At 39.7% G+C, this 21,935-nt stretch overlaps 3 protein-coding genes across 3 annotated transcripts; 2 read left to right on the forward strand and 1 right to left on the reverse strand.

Moving 5' to 3' along the window:
- Positions 1-1,267: 1,267 nt before the first annotated feature.
- EAH_00000980 (HCNGP-like family protein, related, related) lies at positions 1,268-4,066 on the forward strand (the record flags this gene model as incomplete). The annotated part of the gene is made up of 5 exons (XM_013396058.1): positions 1,268-1,855; positions 2,453-2,506; positions 2,917-3,015; positions 3,412-3,538; positions 3,912-4,066. 5 exons carry the CDS (start codon positions 1,268-1,270, stop codon positions 4,064-4,066), a joined length of 1,023 nt encoding a protein of 340 aa, XP_013251512.1.
- A 2,235-nt stretch (positions 4,067-6,301) lies between these two features.
- Positions 6,302-11,209, reverse strand: EAH_00000990 (cathepsin C, putative; the record flags this gene model as incomplete). The annotated part of the gene is made up of 8 exons (XM_013396059.1): positions 6,302-6,824; positions 7,389-7,569; positions 8,130-8,861; positions 9,099-9,197; positions 9,438-9,821; positions 10,062-10,214; positions 10,439-10,600; positions 11,092-11,209. 8 exons carry the CDS (start codon positions 11,207-11,209, stop codon positions 6,302-6,304), a joined length of 2,352 nt encoding a protein of 783 aa, XP_013251513.1.
- A 2,295-nt stretch (positions 11,210-13,504) lies between these two features.
- Positions 13,505-21,915, forward strand: EAH_00001000 (hypothetical protein, conserved; the record flags this gene model as incomplete). The annotated part of the gene is made up of 10 exons (XM_013396060.1): positions 13,505-13,769; positions 13,935-14,120; positions 14,266-14,556; positions 15,631-15,681; positions 15,782-15,908; positions 16,542-16,791; positions 17,388-17,505; positions 19,400-19,564; positions 20,281-20,398; positions 21,651-21,915. 10 exons carry the CDS (start codon positions 13,505-13,507, stop codon positions 21,913-21,915), a joined length of 1,836 nt encoding a protein of 611 aa, XP_013251514.1.
- Positions 21,916-21,935: the final 20 nt, after the last annotated feature.

Raw genomic sequence — 21,935 nt, forward strand, 5'->3', positions numbered from 1 at the left:
CAAATGCAGCCAGAAGGGGAAGCAGGCCCCAGAGTGTACATACACCTGAAGAAGCGCAGCACGGGCAGGGGAGGTGAGGCTGCTCTAATGGGGCGTCAGTTGTTTGATTGTTTGCTGCAATTAAAAAGAAACAAAGATAACGAGAAGAAAAGAAACAAAGGGGACAGCCGCTGTACACCGATTGCAGAGAACGGCAGGAGGGAGGCTCCGAGGCTGCAGCGGCTGTTGCTGCCTTCAGTTGTTTGTGTGGTTCTTGCCTTTTTAAAGGGGAAAGAAGAAAGAAAAACAATAGATGCAAGCCCCTAACTGTTGACAATACACCCGAAAAAGGAATATAAACAAAACAAATGAAGAAACTCGAACAGAAAGACCCAGAACATCAATCGCCGTGGGGAGGCGGCAGACTACTATACTATTTTACCCCCACGAGAGCTGCATGTACAGGGCATCAAACTAATATGTCTAAGTAGGTACGGAATACGTGTATATATTGCAGTGTATCTGTACATACACCGCAATAAATACTAGAAAATCAAACCAGATTTACTTCTTTTCAACAAATTTATCCAGAAACAAAACATTTTATTCCCTACTTCTCCTCCTCTCCCCCTGCGCAAGTGTACACAAGCAGAAACAGGGTATCTAAGTCTTGCATGCTGCTGTAGCTATGTATGCTGCTCTGAAAGCCTCTAATAAGGAAAAAATAATGTTTTTAAAAATGCTTTTGTATATTAAATTGCCCTTATTACAACTCAAATGAATCTCTTTGACCTGTCTTACCCTCTGCACACTGCACGCGATCTTGAGGTGTATGTACACCTCATTGCTGCCGCCTCTGCCTCTGCTGGCAGAAGCCGTTCCCACTACTTTTGCATAATTGTTTAAGGTAATGTATTTTTAATCATTTAAAATACATTGAAATCATTAAAAACAAAACAAATACTTCAAATGAATGCTTGTCTTGCGGTGTATCGACAGCTCTTCCCTTCCTCTCCTCGTTCCGCCAGTGCTACTGCTGAGAGCGCCTGCGTACTCGTTATGCATGCATGCATGCACTTTGCGTAGATATTTTGTTTTATTTTTGATCTATTTCTTTGTAATTTACCTTTATTTGCAACTTAACTTCTTTTTCTCTTCTCATCGGCTGTTTCCTCCTCAACAAGCCGCTTCCCCCGCCTCTACCGCTCCACAAGTTTCTGCTTCTCTTTTGCTCTCTCCCCTTCCTTCCTAAAGAGAAAGAAATGCTCCTTTTACAGCTTAGCCGAGCATGAGTCTCGTCGACTACGGCTTCTACTCTGACGAGGAGGCAGACGGCGACAACTCAGACCCCTCTTCCGTGCCCCCCAACTCCCTCACCGACAGCAGCAGCAGCAGCAGCAGCAGCAACAGCAGCAGCAGCAGTAGTGGCGCAGCGGCAAGCAGCAGCAGCTGTGCGGTAGACAATCAGCAGCAACAGCATCCGCCGGATTCTTCTCCAGGTAATGCAGAGAATTCTCTTTCTGAGTGGGAGTCAACAAATACTTCTTTAAACTCCACTGCTGCCTCTGCAGCAGCATCAGCAGCAGCAGCACCAGGCTCATTATCATCATCAGCAGCAGCAACAGCAGCTTCGCGCGCAGCAGAGTATACACTGCAGACAACCCCTTCTTCTCCCGCAGGTAGGAGCAGCAAAGGAAGAGACACACCAACAGTAGCAGGTGGAGCTGCACCTGCTACTGCTGCTGCTGCTTCTCTCTCTGACAGCAGCAAGGGCGCCTTTAGGAGCTCTTCTCCTGCAGATACTTTGCAACAAAGGGAAGCAGACAACGAGACAGACGCAACAGACTCAGAAGCTGCTGCAGAGGGAGATGCAGAGGTGCGTATACACCGTAGATGCTGCTGCATGCATGCACGCCTTCCCTGCACAAACGCAATCAACAGCTGTTTGTATACCCCAACGAAAAAATAAAGTAAAAAGGGGTTCAAAGGAAATCCAGCAGAAGTTTCTGTCCGTCGCTGAGACATGGGGTGTATGCACACCCCAGCTCCCGTATATATACATATATATATAATATTTATATACGTATATATATAATATATATATATACGTATATATATACATATATATATAGCCGTGCTATTTGTATGATTATATCCATAAGTCCCATATCTGGCTATTTATGCAAGTGCGTCATGTGTATACATGGTTTCATGTATAAATATATAATATATACATATATATATGCATATATATGTATGCATTATATATATATGCTTATCTATATTTATTTATATATTTATCGTGAGCTACCCAGGGTGAGGGTTGTGTTATGTTTGCGTTTGTTTGTTGCTGCCTAGCGGCAGCAGCAGTTTCATTTTTCCGTTTTGTTTGTTCGTACTTAATAAAAGAAGAATAAAACATTTGTCTTAATTATTTATTTTGCTTCTTTTATTTCTTTTTGTGTTGCTGCAGGTCGCCAGCTTCGTAGAGCGGCTGCCTAAGGGCCCGCCGCCTCCCGAATTGTTGGTATGTTTTGCTGTTGAGAGAAATAATTATGATAATTATTATTATAATTATTATTCTATTAGCTTCATATTAATTAATCTTTCTTTATTAATTGTTGTTTGTCTCAGTATTATTATTACATTGCCTCCATAATAGATGGATAGTAGTTTGTGTGTATAATTATTATTATTAGTCTTCATTATAATAATTATTATCATAATACCTGTTTATTAATTAGTATTTGCTTATTTATTGTTGTTTGTCTGTATAATTGTTGTTTATTATAATAATAATTATCATAAAACCTGTTTATTAATTAGTATTTGTTTATTTATTGTTGTTTGTCTGTATAATTGTTGCTTATTATAATAATTATTATAATACCTGTTTATTAATTAGAATTTATTTATTTATTGTTTGTTTGTATGCAGGCAACCATAACTCGTCTGCAAAATTTGAAGAGACGCGGAATTACTGTGAACGCCAACATCAACACTTCGTTAGACTTTAAAAACCCGTACCTCTTAGAAGTAAATCTTATTATTCTTCTTCTCTTATTTTCTTTTATTATTATTATTATTGTTGTTATTGTTGTTATTTTTCTTCTTCTTTTTCTCTATCCTTTTCTTTTTCTCGTTCTTCTTGCTTCTTTTTTCTCGCCGTGGGTGTTGGGTTTGTTTGTTTGTTTGTTTGTCTGTTTGTTTTGTTTATTTAATTGTTTCTGCTTATTTGTTTATTTTTTATTCGTTTGTTAGTTTATTTATTTTTTGTTTCACTCTCTTTAATTTTTATATCTTTGTTTGTTTTTCTGTTAGCAGTATATTGCATTTCATTGCGTGCATTAGGTGCATTTGCTTTGCTGTATTATAATAACTAAATAAATTAATTAGTTAGATTTATTTACTTAACTTCTTTTTGATCTACAGAAAATTATGAAACTCTTCGGTATTAACCCATACTCCTCAAACTTTCCTCCGGGCTCGGCAGAGGCCGCCGTCGGTCCTCCGTTTGAAGTCGAAGGAGAAAAAGAAACGCCTTTTTATCTTTATGTTGGTGAGTAAAGAAATATATTTAAATATATTTAAGTATATAAAATATATATATCTATTTCTGTTTGTGTGTAGCTGTATTGCATGCATTATGTGCATTAGATACATGTGTGTTGTGGGTATAAGAAAAAGAAATTTTTATGTTGGCGAGAAGAGAATTGTATATACACAAATATATATATATATATATATATTTGGATATATATATACATATTTATTTATTTATAAACTTTACGCTTTTATATCCAAGCTGAGTGATTTTATATTTGTGTTCGTCCTGCGTTTCTTCGTTGTTTGTAATAAAACAAAGAAATATCTTCAGCTGTTCTTTTCTTCTTTAAGTTGTCTTCTTTATTTATTTTCTGCTGTATGTACAGCCAAACGCCAGGATAGGCGACGGCAACGGCGGGAGAAGCAGCGAGAGGTGAAGGATTCATATGCTGCTGCTGCAGCAGCAGCAGCACCAGCTGCTGTTCCGAGTGCCTCTGCTTACAGCAAAACGCATGCAGCAGCAGCTGCTAGTAGTAAGTGATACACCCCAACTTCCTTCTCGTTTGCTGCATTATTATTATTATTATTACTATTACTGTGATTGTTATTGTTGTTGCTGCTTTTGTATGTATTGGTCATTGCTTTCTGTGTGCATGCGTTGTCTTCGCTTGCGCTGCAGGTGCTGCTGCGGCTGCTGCTTCGAGTTCAGCAGCAGCAGCAGCAGCAGCAGCAGCGCAGCTAAGTGCTGCCGTCAATCAGGCGGGTACGGCTGCAACAATTCTTTTCTTTGTTTAATATGTTTGTTTCTCTGTTTGTTTATCTTTTTGTCTATATGCATATTTATTTATTTCTTTGTTTGCTTTTTACTCCATTTGTTTTCAGATTTTTTTATATTTGTTTGCGTGCTTAAATGTGTTTGTTTAGTTTGTTGTGTGTTTGTTTATATGTATATGCTCATTTCTTTGTTCATATGTCTCTGTTTGTTTGTTTGTTTGTGTTTATTTGCTTTACTTCATCGTTGGTTTGCTTTTTGTGTGTCTTCGCTTATCGTTATATTCGCTGCGTCCTCTCTTGTTTGTTTTTTGTGTTTTGTTTGTTTTCTACTTACTGCTCTATTGTTTACTTTTTGTTTGTGTTTTTTTGTTTGGAGTTGCGGTGTATACATGAAGACGATTGTCTGCTGCTGCGTTTTGCTGCAGCTACGCGAAGCAAGAGGTGACGGAAGCCACGTTCAGCAGCAGCAGCAGCAGCAGCAACAGCACCGGCAGCGCCAGCACCAGTAGCAGCAGCACCAGTAGCGGCTGCTGCTGTCGCTGCTGCTGCTAGTTTCTTTTGGGGAATGGAGGTGAAAAGGAAGGGGGGTCTAAACCCTCAAATGGTTTAGGGTTTAGGGTTTAGGGTTTATTGTTCTTTGATGAGGCATTTTATTTTGTCTAGCAACGCAACAGTTGCAGCATTTGTAGGGGGAGAGATGGCGAAGAAAAACAAAGAGAGATATTGTCTCTCTTTCTCTCCCCAAACACTTGTCTTTTTCAACTTCTTTAATATGTTATTCACATATATTTACATATACTTGTATATATAGATATTACTTCTATATAGAGAGCGAATGCGTATACCAATATATATATATATATATATATATATATATATGTAGGCGCTTAATTCAAGCATTATACGTTTAAGCACATATATATACACCATATATGTACTATATATATTATGTATATTATATATATATATATAATTGTATAGTAGATGTGTATATATGGTTGTAGAATTGCATATAACGAGTAAACATATACATTTATAGCCGGCGCACCAACTCCAACTTCACGACGAAGAAATTATTTCTGTTATTTGGTGATTTGGTTTGTTTTGTTTGTTTGTTTTGTTTTGTTTGTTTTTTATTTGTCGTTTGCTTTTTGCTTGTTTTTGGTGTGGAGTCGTCCGGTAGCAGAGAAAGGATAGTTTATATAAGGGGGAGAAAGAAAAGTAATATTAATAGTAATAATAATAAATGTTATTTATTTAGTTGTTGTTAGTCTATCTTAAGAATATGAATAACCATCATCCCGATATATTTTTTTTAGTAGTAGTTATTGCCGCCTGTTTGTATTATTACAAATATTAAAATTAATTTGAATTATAATTTTATATTTCGAAGTACGACTATCGAAATAATTCTTTTTTTTAAAGGTTGTAACTAAAATCTTTGTTGTTATTACTTATAACTATAATAATTATTATTACGTTCTTTTACTATTCTATGATTATTCTTTTAATTCTTTTTATTATTCTTTTTATTGTTGTTTAAACTGCAGTTCGCAACTCTCCGCCGCTCTCCTTCAAATGACGGCGGCCGCCGACTTCACTCGCCGGTGGAATCAACGCCACACAAAACCATTCTAACCTAACCCTCAACGCACTAGCTAGCTAGCTAGCCAGCTAGCTAGCTAGCTACCTAGGTAACCGGGTAGCTAGGTAGCTAGCTAGATATAGCTAGCTGTAGCCTTCGCTACTACCCAGCTAGCTAGCCATCTAGCTAGCTAGCCAGCTAGCTGGTCAGCAAGCTATACCACCTCCCCAGCCAGTTAGCCAGCAAGCAAGTAAGCTAGCTAGCAAGCTAGCTCGCTAGCTATTCCGGCTAGCTATTCCGGGTGTCAATGTTTCATCGCTGGTGGCGGTGGATTTCTACCTGTTGCAGCTCCTTGAAGTGCGTTGAGTTGCGCTTGGATACACGACAAAGGGACAACAGAATGTAAACTACTTCCGTTTATTTGTTTGAATGTGCAGCAAGAAGGCTGTCGAATAATTGCTTTCCTTTCCCTCTCGTAAGGTCTGGATCAATAAACGAAGCCTGAGATTCAATACCCCCTGCATTAACGCCTCTAATAAGCAAAAAGTATCCGCCTTTACCCCAGCTTGAACCCCACGTATTGCGCACTATCCAATATTTCAATTTACCTGAATCTCCTGCTGCTGCTGGCGTTGCTGTTGTTGCTGCTGCTGCATCTGTCTCTCCCCACCCTACAATTGTAACCGCATGATTGGTGTATTCCCAGCCTCCTAAACTGCTTCGGCGGCTGTCTGTAGCAGAAGGGCTGTCGCACACACGGGCGTGGGGTGTATAGGCAGGTGCAGTGAATACACCCGAAACATAGGTAAATAATGAAGCTGGAGCATCGAATGCAGCCGCCACCGGACCATTCGACATTATCTCTCGCATTATCTGCTCCTCTCCAGAGCAGTGGCTGCATTCATAACAGCCGCCCACGTAGCCGTAGCTCTTTGCAAACCTAAAACAGAAGAAACACACATATATATAGTATATAGTATATAATACATAAAATAATATATAAAATAATATATAATATATAATATATAATATATAATATATAAAATATATAATATATATAATATACAATATAATATATAATACATAATTCATAATGCATAAAGGCACACTATTAGTATTTTTATCATAAAATTAATATTAGGTTATATTGTTCTTCAAAGAAATTTACTACCACAAATGCACGCAGCTGCAATTCATACGAACAACAAAGAAAATAAAAAACAGTGAAAGCAAAGGGAAGTGCAACAAAACACAAAAGAAATAAACACAAATAAAACACAAAAAGAAAAATAAAACAAACAAACAAGCAGGCAGACAAACAAACAGAAAAACAAACAAACAAACATCATCATATAAGCAAACATAACCGGGAAATAAAACAAACAAATGGAAGAGAGAGCCTGAAAATAATAAAATAAATAAACTCTTGATAAATTGAAACAAAACAAAATAAAACAAAATTAGATTTAAATAAAATAAATAAATTTAATAAGAGAGAGCGCACCATCGCTGCTCCGGCCCGTGGCAGGATCCACTCCCATTGTCTGCTGCAAGGAAAGAAACAAAACTATCTGTGCTGCTGCTGCTGCTGCTGCTGCTGCTGCTGCTGCTGCTGGTTGGCTGCAGCACGGGGCAAGTCAAGGTATCCATACCAACGTACGGCATGCATTCTTCGCCCAGCACCCCTACAAACAAAACATACAAACACAAACAATAAACAAGAACAATGCATGCAATGCTGCAGCGGCAGCAGCAGCTGCTGCTGCTGCGGTAGACGCAGCAGCAGCAGCAGCAGCAAGTAGAGGGAGAAGCAGAGACACAACAACAAACGCTGGGTGGCCCCTTCTTCCTCATCCACTGTCTGTCTCTGTCTGTCTGTCTGTTCGTCTCTTTCTTTTGTTTTTGTTGTTGGTGTTTGCATTTCTCCTTCTTCCATTATGTTATTCATCTTCGTCTTCACGCTTTTCATCTGTGTTTGTTTGAGTGTTTGTTTGTCGCTGTTTTTGTTTATTGCATTGCGGTGTAGGAGACCCAACTTATTTTCCTCTTCTTTTTAAACTACTTTCTTTTTCTTCAATATTATTTTCTTTAATATTATTTGATTCCTTTTTTAATACCATTTTTCATGTTCTTCTACGGCGTCATTGAAGCACTCTCTGCCTAGCTTCAACTTAGGTTTAGAGTGAAACATATAAACAAATATATAAACAAACATACAGACAAACAAACAAACTAACTAACTAACCTGTTTCCTTCGCTTGCTTTCCCACTAAGTACGGAAGGCCTCCATTACAGCCTTGGTTATAGAAAGAACAAGAAAGAATAAACTGCGGAGACAGCTTAGGCACAGCAGTTTTCTGCAGCTGCTGCACCTGCTGCAGCAATGACGGAGATACACCCTGCTGCTCCTGCGCATTTTCACTGCTGCTGCTGCTGTTGCTGCGGTCGATCGCCTTTGCTGCAGCTATTGCAAACCGCTGCTGCAGCGCATACAGAGCCGAGATCGCGTAGCAGCTGCCGCACCCCCCCTGGTTTGTGGGTGCCTCACTGAAGGAAGGATCGGTGAAAGGATTGGGCCAAGCGAAAGCAGCAGGCAACTCAAAATCCTCTTGCTGCTGCTGCACCGGCTGCTGCTGCTGCACCGGCTGCTGCTGTACCTGCTGCTGCTGCACCTGCTGCTGCTGCTGCACCTGCTGCTGCTGCTGCACCTGCTGCTGCTGCTGCACCTGCTGCTGCTGCGCCTGCTGCACCTGCTGCTGCTGCGCCTGCTGCACCTGCTGCTGTTGCACCTGCTGTTGCTCCACCTGTTGCTGCTCCACCTGCTGCTGCTGCACATGCTGCTGCTGCAGCACCTGCTCCTGTTCGTGGGCCTTGATTTCTACAGTTTTTGCTGCTGTTTGCACTAAACTTTGGGGAGACAACACCGGCTGGGTAGCCTTCTCTGGAACGTGTCTGCGAGTGTCCTCGGGCACTTCGCCTGCAAATATTGAAAGGAATAAAGAGGAATGAATAAAAGGAAGTCTATTTACGGAGACAGAGAAAGTAGGTGAAGCCCAACTCACTAACGAAAGCTGCATGCTTGTGTATTTGTTTTCTTAGAAACGGTTTATTTGTTTGCGTTTATTCACTGTTGCTATTTAAATTATATTATTATTATTATATTATTATTATTATTATTATTAATTATTATTACTATTATTATTATTATTATTACCTTCCTTGCATGGGCACGCATACAGCTGAGCTGTAGATGAAGTGGAGTTAGAAGACCCGCTGGCTCCTTGCAAGAATGAAGGAAAAGCCTCAGTCCCGTCTGCAAATAAATAAACAAACAAATAAATAATTAAATAAATGTATGAATAAACAAAATAAAGTAAAATAAATAGATAGATAATTAAATAAAAAAATTCTTTATTCAAAGGACTGAAGTTAAAATGCTGAATGAAATGAAATGAAACGAAACATGAAAGAAGAAAAAGAAAGGAAACCGATGCAAGTTGAGGTGTGCACATACACCTCAGGTTTTTAATTTTGCGTGTTTGTATTTCCTCACCAGTGGAATTTACTTTTGAATGTCCGAAGTATTTGATGAGAGATGGCAGTATACTTCGGTGTTGTTGAATAAAAGAAGAATTGGCTGAAGCTATCCAACTCTTGTGTTCGTCTGAATTATGTGCATTAACAAAGTCTTCACTAAGAAAGTAGTCGAATGCTGCACTTTCTCTTGGGGTTGTTCCTACTCCTGCTGCTGCATTTGCTGCTGCTGTTGTTGCTGCTGCTTCTTTGTTTGCATTTCCTTCTGAACTCGCAGTGCCCCGCACGTAGACAAAAGAAGAAGGAAGAGCTTCATTTCCTTTATCTTCGCCTTCTAGCCGCTTCTCACCATAAAAACAACCCGATAATACCGAGCCGTCCACACCAATCGATGAATACCAACCTGTCAATACACCGCAACACAACATCAAACAAAACCCAACCCAACTCAAGCATTCAAATAATAGGCCTTTCTACATCTGTTCATATATAATATACGCCTACACTTGCATATACAAAGTATATACAAAGTATATACGTGTACGTATATTTCTGCACATATGCTTATGGATAACTACATATATATATACACTCATTATTATTTATTATTCATATATCTGTGAAAGAAACGTTATTTTCCTACCCAGTTGGGTCTTGGTGGAGTCAGTGGTGTAGCAGGCGGTGCGGCCGTTTGAATCCTCTAAGTCGCCGTCTGCTGCTGCTGGGCATTCCTCATTTTTTGAATATTTCATAAGTCCGAATAAGTGCGTCCTGTCCCTTAAAGAGACCTCATACCCTGGTGTACGTACACCCCACACATGCACTAAACCCTAAACCCTATACCCTAAGCATTAATCAACCTTAAACCCTAAACCCTAAACCCTAATCAACCGTAAGCATCGCACAGCCTACACTCTGCAGAAGAGTGAGCAGCAAGCACCAAACCCTAAACCCCTATCCTTCAACCCCTCTGCATGCATGCATGCATGCATGCGTTTTGAAGGCTTTTGTTTACTTTACCTTCATCGTAGACCATCGTCCAAGTCCCCCCCAAATTGTTGTTACTGTCTTTTACTACTAAACTCTGCCAGCTATGTCGATGTGGATTAGCTGCAGAATCGAAGAAAGAAGTAAAAGGCATCGTTTCATCCGTTAGCTCCACCTCAATAACTGTCGATACACCTGAAAACAAGACAAACAAGTGCAATAAACAATAGTGAGCAACACCGCAGGGATTATTATTTCTACAAGCAGCAAGCCGAAACAAAGCAAAATAAATTAATACAAATACAAATGAACAAATTAGAATTAAAAAACAGATCATATAATCAATTTAAAAATATAATTACACAGTAAAGTAAATAATAATACATCAATGCAGTGCACAACTATGAACACGAAAACCGCAGCATACACCCAAGCAAAAACCAGAAAAAGAAATTCAAACAACCAAGCAAACAAACAAATAGACAAACAAGCACACAAATAAACAAACAAATAAACAGATAAACAAGATCAACGCGAGAAAATTGTCTAACAACGCGAGTCAAAGCGACAGCACACAAGAGACAGCAGCAGCAAACAAAAGACAGCAGCAGCAAGCGAAAACCAGCAGCAACAAACAAAATGCAGCAGCAGCAAGCAACAGCCACCAGCAGCAAATGCAGTTTTACCTCCATGTTTATCTAAATATTTTTGTGGATCAGCGATCTCCTCTCGCAGATTTTCTGTATTTCGATTTGGAGTCCCCGAGCCGCAGGATTGAATTACACCTGAAGTAGGAGGAGTCATCATAAATCTCCTAAAGAAACAGAAGAAAAAATAAACAAAACGAAATAATTGTTGAGCGAGTAAAGCAGCAGCGAAAGGTCAAGAGAATTCAATAGGAGACAACAATCGAATGATATAATAATATGATAGAAGAAGAAAGCAGCAAAATATTACACTAGCAAACAAACAAACCAAGCAAATACAGATAAAGGAAGTAAAACAGCAGAACGTATTACATATACGAGGCAAAAAATAAACAAATCAGAAGAAAACGAACGAATAAGGCAGCAGCATATCGTATAATCAAACAGACAAAAAGAAATCAATCAAAACAAAAGATGTTGCCGTTGGATACAGCAGGCGTTTACAATGTACCAATGCAAACACACAAAAAATTAAGACCCAATACACCTCAGGTGTACAGACAGCTGAGCAGCCATTTATAACAGCAAAAAGAACCGCACCGGAGAAGTAAGAGGAATATGTAGCAGCATGCATGCAGCAGTAGCAGCACCAGTAGTATGCATGCAGCATATCTCTTTAGAGTGAGTACAGACGCACGAAGATAGCACACACGAACAAAAGAAGAGAAAGCAAGCTTACAGCGGTTTAGATCAAACAAATAAAACGGCAGCAGCAAGCATTGAATCGGCAGATAATATAATGTTCATGAAATTTAACTGGAAAGGAAAATACAAGACAACATCCTATGGCGTAACCTCCACTGCTGCAGTGTATGTACAGCTGCTGCTGCAGCCTGCTGCAGCAGCAGCAACCGTCCTTCTATTGTTGCATGCTAAGAGTCTGATTCTGTGTTCAGATATACACTTAAATGAGTCATTATATATTTCTTTGTTCGCGCATCTCACCATTTCCCTTTGACGTCCCTAATAGTCGCATGAATCGGCAGGTCTGCCAAGACAGACAGCCAGCTGGTGCTGCAGAGCAGCAGCAGCAGCAGAAACCCCTGAAGGCAGCGCGAGGCCCTTTTAAGGCCTCTCACTTCTTTCATCTTCTTAAGAGGCGACTGTACTTGCTTTTGCTCAGCAGCAGCAGCAGTAGTAGCAGCAACTGCCCGTCATACGATGCCAGCTATAATGCCGGAGGTTATTGACACTCCTTAGCAGTGCATTTGCTGCTCGAGGCTACCTTTGGCCTTTCGCTGTATGGAAAGTGGAGAAGAGGGGGGGGAAAGAAGAAGAAGAAGGCGAATAGAGGTCAATACACGCAGGAGGGGAGACGAGGACGATGTGCAGAGCAGCAGCCCAAGGGCGCCCCGGGATACAAGAAGTCTTGATAAGGAAAATGAAATAAAAAGAGAAAAAAAGAGAGAAAAGGAAAAATAAAACCGGCAAACAAGAAAGCAGCAGCGGGATCGACTCAACTCAAGGCCCGGCACAGCCCCTGCAGGCCGCCTGCGCAGCTGAAAGTGGAAGAACTGATGAAAAGAAAGGGAAGAAGATCTCACAGTGGAAATTGCCTTGAAGAAAAAAGCCTCAAAGCAAAGATGGCGCATCGGAATTGCATCTTTTCGCCGCGAGCACTGCACTGGGACTGCATGGCTAGCCGAAGTGAAACAACAGGGAATAGAAAGAAAATCGAGTTATGCCTCTTTCTCCATCTGGCCTTTCCAAGTGCTTGCTAAATGAGAAAAGCGCAATCGAAAGAATCTAAACCGCAAAATAATTATTTTTTTTCGGGAAAGCTGAACGCTTGCATGTCCTTGGGGGGGCCATTGGAAGCCACTAATTCACAACGAGCAGCATCGATATGAGGAAAAGAAGTAGGAAATCAATGATCTTTCAGGGGGGTTGTATTTAATATTGAGTTTCATATTTAAAATGACTGGGTGAAGGAAAGAAAACGGTTGTCTAGCCCCTTTTTCCCGCAGCTTTCCACACCGCGCGCCAGCCTGGCGTCTGTACGCCCCAGTATCCCATTGCAATTCCGCCCGGTTTCGAGTTCTCTTTAGATCATCTCGACATTTTTTTTTCGCTTTCATTTGGATATTTGCAGCCGCAGGTTTCTCCTTCTATGCATCTCACGCCCTGAAATGTAGCCTGAACCGGCAGATCGTCCTGGGAAGGACTCTTGCATTTCGCCATCGTGTGCAAATCGTACAGACGTACTCTGCCGCTTCATGAGTTTTCTGATGATATAAAGAGGAAACTCAACGGCTTTGGCCCTCCTGCAGGATCGAGGAGTTGCTGCGAGCTGCAGGGGGCCAGGCTTCGCTCCTTCGGTTTGCATTTCTTATAGTGGTTCCTTTTGGCGCTGTTTCACCCGTACATTTTTCCTTTTCTTCACCTGGCGGTGATGGAGAGACGGCTGGGCGGGCGGTCGACTTTCTTATTTGCCGTTTGCTTAATAGCAGCTGTCGGCTGCCTGAAGGTTATAGAGCCGTGCAGCGCTCTGCTGTTCTTCGCTCTTCAAACAGCCGCATCCACTGCTCCCGCCCGTCGCCGTGGAACTCCAGCTGCTCGTTGGAAGCGCCGGTTCAGCAGCAGCCAGGGACCACTGGTTCATGGGGATGTGGACCACTGGTCAGATGCCACCTCTCAAGACAAGGGAGCTCCACGAGGTCGGTTTGTGAGGGCGATTTTGAACAGACGTTTGCTGCATTCCTTTACCTCGGCGACATTACCTTTCCCCTCGTCGCGTTCTTTCTTTGTGTTGTTTTTTTTTTGTTTAGTCTTTGCTGCTACCCTGCATCGATTGCTGCGTGTGTTTTGTGTTTTCTGCGCAGCTGGCAGTCTCCTGCAAACCGAAGTAGCTGCAGCAACGGCAGCAGCAGCAGCAACTTTTGCTGCTGTCACTCCCAATGGCGTTGCATCAGTGGCTGCTTTAAACGAGAACTTTAAGCAGGCGTTTGCAAACCCTCTGCAGGTAGCGAAGGAAGCGACTGTTTCACTGAAACAGTTACAAGATGGAGGTGCGCGAGTTGAGCTGTCTATATCTGCTTGTACAGTAGAAGTTATTATTGTTGTTTATAGGAGAAGGTTGTATGTTTGTTTCTCTCCTTTGTATGAACACCATCACCTTTGTTGTTGCTTTTTGCTGCTGTTGGTGCTGCGCAGCCTGCGGCACCGTCTTATGGGGGAAAGCGGAGAGCTTAACGAAACGCAAACAGCGAAAAGGTTTAGCAAAGAGTTTAAACTGGTTCTCTTCTTGCAGCACTTCGAAGTTCGTTCTTAGCGACGGAGGCTCAACATACACCTGGAAAGAATGCGCGTCGCAGGTCGTCGGTAATCTCCGCTTCTTTTCGTGGGTTAAGCCTAATGGAGAGACGAAGGGAGTTTGTACGCTGATTGCTGTTAAAGAAGATGTTACAGTAGACACAGAGTCGCTCCTGAACTGCCTTAGAGACGGTGAGCATTTACTCATTCGTTCATTATTTAATTGTATAATTATTTAGTTAATTTTCGGGCTAAGTATCCTGTTTACTAGTTAATTATTTACTTGATTAATTCGTTAATCAATTATTTACTTGATTAATTCATTAATCCTTTTATTCTTTGTTTTTTCACTAACCCGTAATGGGTCAGTTAATTGGCATAATAATTAATTCCTCTGTTGATTTGATTATTATTATTTAACGGTGTCGTAATTAACAGTTAATTGAAGTAATTATTTGTTTGTTGATTGATTAATTAATTAATTCATTACTCACCAACTCCCTCCTTGTGCATGCAGAAGAGAGAGAAGAGAAGCAGCATCACTTAATATATGCTTAGCAGCCGTGCGATGCATGTCGGTAGCTTGATGCGAATGTGCATTATTTTGTTTTAAAATATATTTTGTGTTCTTTTCTCCTTCTTTCCCTCATCTTTATTTCTTCTTTGAGCAGCTACCGAAGAAGAAATTGCTGTATCTGGGGCCGGAGTAGTCGAGGGCTGCACCTCCTGTCGTGTGAGTACATGGAGAGAGACGCCCTGCAGCACTTGGTGTGAAGCTGGAGTCTCTGGGCGCTATAGAAGTATAGAAGAATATGTAGGGTTAGAACACTGCAAAAATGGAGAAGACAAATACTGCGATAAATGCCCCTACCTCTGGGATATTGAAAAATGCAATCAAGGCGTCAAATGCGGTCAGTAAATTATTCACAGGAAATATTAAATAATTTTGTTTAACTATTATTTACAAAAGCACTAAGATAACTCACTCAAGGTATAAAACGAAGAAAAAGGAGAGAGAAAGGGAGAAAGAGAGAGAGAGAGAGAGAGGGAGAGAGAGAGAGAGAGACAGAGAGAGAGAGACAGAGAGAGACAGACAGAAACAGAGAAAGATGAGAGAGAGCGGAGGGAAAAAACCTTAAAAAGCCGAACGAGCAGAATAATAATAATAGTAATAATAGATAGTGCAGAGATGAACACACCGAGAGCAAAACGGCTTGCAAAGGAATACGGAGAAATGGTTTAGGGTTTAGGGTTTAGGGTTCCCAGTTCAAGGCCTTAAAAAATATAGAAGTAGAAACAAAAGTAGAAAGAAAGAGGGTCTGTTCCTGTCTTGCAGTGGAGTAGTACTGGGGTGTACAGGCACCTCAGAAGGCACTGCATGTTCGCCTCTTCTCCCTTTATCTCATTTCTTTTTTAGGAAAGGGAATTCAGCCGGGTAGACATTACTGCCCTGACGTGCAGAGCACAAAGTCAAAAGAAACGGAGACGTGGAGACAGTGCGGTGAAGCCTGTCTAGAAGAATTCAAAGCAAGCGGAGGCAACGCGTAAACATAAACCCTATTTAAACAATAATTTTTAATTAACGCGAATTTACCCCTCAGCGTAAACCCTAATTAGCTCAGATATACACCTTAATAAACCCCAGCGCAAACCCCAATAGGAAGCCTATATAAGAATATTAACAGTCACTAATAACTAATACGCCTTCTTAATACATAAAAACTGAATAAACCCTAATAAGCCCTACTGAGCCTTACTAATCCTTATTAAACGCCAATAATAAACCTTAATTTTTTCTAAATGACCGCCCTACGAAACCACAGTAATAAACAGCAAACCCCAGTAAACTGTAATACACTGTTATACATGTGAATAACATCAAGCAAACCCTAAACCCTAAACCCTAAACCCTCAAACCCTTTCTTTTTCTGCGACGCTGTAAGTGCGGCATCTGTTGAGAGAGGCTGTTTTTTGTTTTGTTTTAAATGGAGAGCAGCAAAGATTGCAATATTACGAAGTCAAGACAACTAATTAAATGCATTAAATGCACCACCCCCTTTATTAAATAGCATGAAGCATAGGAGAGAAGACGAAATACTTGTTGTTTGTGTTTGTTTGCATGCGGCGTTGTTTGTGCTGTTGTGTCTGTCTATTGTTTTTGTTGTTTCTTTATTCAGTGAAGACCCCAGTACGTTTGGGGACGCCTCTTGCTTTCATTATTCGTTTAATAACAGCACTCTGGCTTGCGAGTTGAAGCCACTTGTTGCATGCAGCAACAAACTAACAACAGATGCCTCCTGGCTCTCAGGAGATATCCTGACTTCAGCTAATGAAGCTCCAACAACAGTAGCTTGGAGTTCGTGGTCTTCATGGAGTAGTTGCGAGGGTATAGACACTGAAAAGGGGTGGAAAAAGAGAAGAAGACAGGTGCGATATGCAAATAAAAACAAACAGTTGTTATTATTACACGCAATAGTGTTTGGGTACTTGCTGCTGAAGTCCTTTCAATTATTTGCTACAGTCGACGCCTTCGCCTTTCTTCTGCCTTCTCTATTCACCATGTTGTTTTTTCTCTTTCATAGTTGCAATTTTTGTTTCTCTTTTTTGTTGTTTTTCATAATAATATTATTGTAGGGATTATCACCATTAATTTATACTAGGAGTATTATTATTAGTATTGATATGACTATTATCGTTACCGGCTATAACTTGTTATTGTTAATAGTGTTATTATTATTATTATTATTGTTATAATTGTTAATAATAATAATAATAATAATATTATTATTATTATTATTATTATCGATGGCTGTCGTTGAGTGTAGGAAGTCGTTGCGTTGATATTTTGCTCTGTCACTGGCGCACATTTTTGAATCCTCTTCGTTTTCTTCTTCCTTGTCTGTCTTTTCTTTTTGTTTTTCATTTACCCTTTCCTTCGTTATTCTTCATTATTACTAGTACTAGTACTAGTACTATTTCTATTACTGTTATTAGTATTATTATCTTTATTATTATTATTTCAGGTTGTTTCTTATGGCTACCGCGACGACAACTTGGAGGCAGAGACGAAGTTGATAGAAGCAGATTCTTGCAAGGAAGGGGGAACAGTTCCTTCATCCGAATTGACGCAATCTATCAGCGGTATGTACACTTGGGGTAGAGGCGTAGAGGAGGCCTTTAGGCATTTAAACAAAGAGCAGTTTAGATGCAAAGATAAACAAACATCTTCTAACTAGAGAATCAGATCGCTAGGCAACCAACTAGCTAGCTAGCTAGCTATCTAGCTAACGAACTAGTGGCTAGCTAACCAACTAGGAGATAGCTTCCCAACTAGCTAGCTATGTAGCTAGCAAGATTGTTAGCTAGGTAATTAGCTAGCTACCTGGAGGTTTGAATAGAGTTGCAGTGTACAGTGTGAGCGTGAGCGCAGCATGCTTGCATGCAAATATTTTCTTTTGTTTTCTCTATTTTCTGGACGCAGTTTGTTGTGTTCTAGAGCTTAGAGTTTAGGGTTTAGGGTTTAGGGTTTCTGTAATAATTTGCTTAATCACTGAATGTATATCGCCTGTTATCTCTCTGTGCATATCGTACATCATTACCTCACCGAGCACATTTATATATAAATAACTCTATATATATACCTTCATATAAAATGTATTACATTCCACAACACATGATAATTACTTCAAACTTCTTATAGAATAAGATATTATATAAGATGTTATTACTAGGTGTATTGCTGCAGCAACCTGCTGCATTCTCGGAGAATTTATTGAATGGTCTGCTGTCGCCTGCTCGCCTGTTTGCGGCTCTGATCGATATCAAATTCGAAGACGAAGACGTCTACAGAACCCAGTGCCTAAAGTCGGGGGCGGAGAGGAGGAGAAAGACGCAACTTGCGATGAAGAAAAATGCAAACAAGAAGAAGAAAAAGCGGAAAGTAGAAAGTGCAGAGATGCCCCTGAATGTAGTAAGCCAGAAAAAAAGAAAAAGAGAAAGGAGGAAAGAAAGAAAGACAAATAAATAATATTATATATACATAAGGATTCTGAATGATAATTTTTTACACTCAACTAATAAACAACACAACAATTTCGTACAAATGCGGCAAACGTATGTCCATCGCAAGAAAACTAATGCAGTTGGCGTTTAAAACACCTTGTGTAATATATATATATATATAATGTATATATATATAATATATATATATATATATTGCATGTGCAGCATGCTATTTATACATGTATATTTATATATATATATATGTATATTTATATATATATATATATATATATATATATTATGTATATTGTACTTTGTATGCATTTATGCATATCTACGCACTGAAAATCAAAACGCAGCCACTAGCTGTAAAATTCCGCCTCGACTGTCCTTTTCTTTAATGCGTTTATTTTTCCTTTTCTTTTCTTTGTTAAGTTTCTTTTTCTTTTTCTTTTTCCTTTTCTGTATTATGTTTCTTTTTCTTTTTATGTTTCGTTTTCCCTTTTCCTTTGTATTATATTTCTTTTTCTGTTTCCCTTTCTTTTGCCCTGTTGTATCTCTTGTTCTTTTTCCTTTTCTTCTTCTTTTTTGTGTTTTTGTTTCTGTTTCTGTTTCGATTTCGGTTTCTGTTTCGGTTTTTCACTTGTGTTGCGGTTTTTGTTTATGCTTGTATTTCCACCGTTTTCCGTCTCCGTCTCTCTTTTAATATATTTTTCCACTTTTGTTTCCATTTCTCTTTTTTTTCTGTTTCTGTATGCATTTCTGTTTGCATTTTTGTTTTTATTTTTATTTCTGTTTTTATTTCCGTTTCCATTTCTGTTTCTGTTTGCATTTTTATTTCTGTTTCTGTTCCCACTTCTTTTTGCATTTCTGTTTGAATGTTTACTTCTGTTTGCATTTCCATTTATATTTGCATTTCCGTTTCTGTTTTTGTTTCTGTTTGTATTTTCATTTCTGTTTCTGTTTCTGTTTCTGTTTCTGTTTGAATGTTTATTTCCTTCCCTTTCTGTTTCTGTTTGTGTTTATATTGCAGCTTCAGACTGCGTCTATCTGGAGTGGACGGATTGGTCTGCTTGCACCTGCACGCAGGAGGGGGGGGCTCAGTTAGGGCGTCAGTCGCGGGTGCGGCGATCTGTTGGCGGCACCATTTGCCCTGAGATGAAGGAAACGCAAGCATGCGAAGCAACCAACTGCACGGGTATAAAGATGTTTCACTTATTAATTCTTTCCTTCTCTTCTTGCTTGTTTTTCTAGTGCTCTTTCGCTGATTTTGTCGAGCTATATGGCTTCGGACTGCTTCGATTGATGCTTCTTTCTCGTTCTATTTTTCTCCTCTTTGTTCTTCTCTCTGATTCTCTTGCCTTTTGTTTCTTTTGTGTTTTATTGTGTGTTTCTTTTGCTTGTTGTTGTTGGTTTTCTTCTTGTCTTTGCTGTTTTGTGCGGCGCTTCCAACTCAATGAGTGCTAAAAGGGGAACTAAATTTGGCATAGACTTTCTTCTTTGAGTTCTCCCCCTTCATATATAAATGTAAATATATATATATATATAGATGTGTGTGTATATATGTATATATGTATGTATGTATACATGTATATATGTTCATATGTACATATACATATATTTTGCATGGGAAGATTTTGAAAGGCAGCAAGACACAGTTGACAACGGAAGACGTTATAAGAAAGAAAATGAAAAGAAAGAGAAGGGAGGAAAAGAATAAAAGAAGAAGGAAACGAATATTGGAAATTAACAGAGAAAAAGCTGCGGCTCTTTTGTATTATATTTGTATTCTGTTGTGTTGTCTTTCGTCTTTTTCTTCTTCTCTCTCTTGTCTGCAAGCATGAGACTCTCTTCTCAGTTGTTAGTCTTTTTTTATCGTTTTATTTGCTTGTTTTCTGTTTGTTTCTGCTGCAGAAGAGAGCAGCAGCATGACGTATTTCTACGCCGCTGGAGGCGCCATGGGGGGCCTTTTCCTCCTAGGCGGTATTTTGTTGTATCGGCGAATGCAAAGAAATCGAAGAGAAGCAACTGCGTACGATACGCTTTGAGGTGTACATACACCTTCAGGTGTGCATACAGTGGACAGGAGGTGTATGTACAGCTTTAAGTTCACGCAGACACCTTGAGGTGTATACAGTCTGAGGTGTATATACAGCTAATAGTGTACGTACAGGTTTAAGTGTACAAATACACCTTGAGGTGTACATACAGTTTGAGGTGTACATACACCTTCAGGTGTACGCACACCTTGAGGTGTATATATATTTTGAAGTGTATATACACCTTGAGGTGTACATACACCTTCAGGTGTACGTACACCTTGAGGTGTACATATATTTTGAGGTGTATATACACCTCGAGGTGTACATACATGCACCTTGAGGTGTACGTAGTACACCTTGAGGTGTACATACAGCTTGAGGTGTACGTAGTAGAGCTAGAGGTGTACTACGTACACCTCATAATTCAGTGACTCCGTTGTGAGGAGAAAACAATACGACGGCAATATTTTATGCTTTAAACAGCAGCAATGCATCAATGAAGTACTCAGCGATTTAAACCAAAGTAGAAACAACCGCTGCAGCAACTAAACGTAGTCGTCATTTTCTCACCAGCAGCAACTCAAGAAACGAATATTTTTGTTCATATATGCCTCATTTGTATTATACAAATATGCATATTATTATATATGCTAGTATAAATAATGCATATATATATGTAGAGAGAGACAGAGAGAGACGCAAATAATTCCTATTGCACAAGGCGAATAATTTATTTACAATTTTTCTGTTCCGTCGAAGTTAAGTTGCTTTATTCATCTTCTCTTTTGTTAATTGTATGGTATATTATCTGCTTCAAGTATTTATACTGCTCTTTGTCTGCTTTTTACTCACCAGTAAACATCTCTTATTCTCCTCAACTACAAGAAATAAAAAAGAGACAATCAAATTAGGGGCTATCTTTTTTAATGGAGTTTATATTTTTCTGCTATTCAAGTCGAATAAACAGATCGTAACAAATAAATCAATTGCCCCTATTCTCTTGTCTTCGTTGTTATGCGCCGCACGTGCCTCTACTTATTATGCACTAAATTATTATTATATACTCATAGAAAATATATTTATTATTTCTAACTAGCATTAATACATACTTATAGAATTATACGATCTACTCTTGTATGCATAGATCGTGTATATAATGTTTATAATAATTTATTTAATATCAATCTGCTCGTAAGAATGCACTCGCAAGAATATATTATTGTTGCCTTTTACCTACAACAGCCACCAATCAACAAGCTCCCTCGCTGGTGGTTACTTTATGCTGGAGCAGCAACAACTGCTGCAGCAACAACAGCTGCAACTGCAGCAGCAGCAGCAACTGCAGCAGCAGCAACTGAAGCAACTGCAGCAGCAGCAACTGCAGCAACAACAGCAACTGCAGCAGCAGCAGCAGCAACAGCAGCAACTGCAGCAGCAGCAGCAGCAACTGCAGCAACTGCAGCAGCAGCAGCAGCAACTGCAGCAGCAGCAGCAACGGTCCCTCTAAGCAGCTCGAGGCGTCCATAC

The sequence above is a fragment of the Eimeria acervulina genome, genomic scaffold, assembly GCF_000499425.1.
Source record: "Eimeria acervulina Houghton genomic scaffold, Eah_scaff3, whole genome shotgun sequence".
In the NCBI taxonomy this organism is placed as follows: Eukaryota; Apicomplexa; class Conoidasida; order Eucoccidiorida; family Eimeriidae; genus Eimeria; species Eimeria acervulina.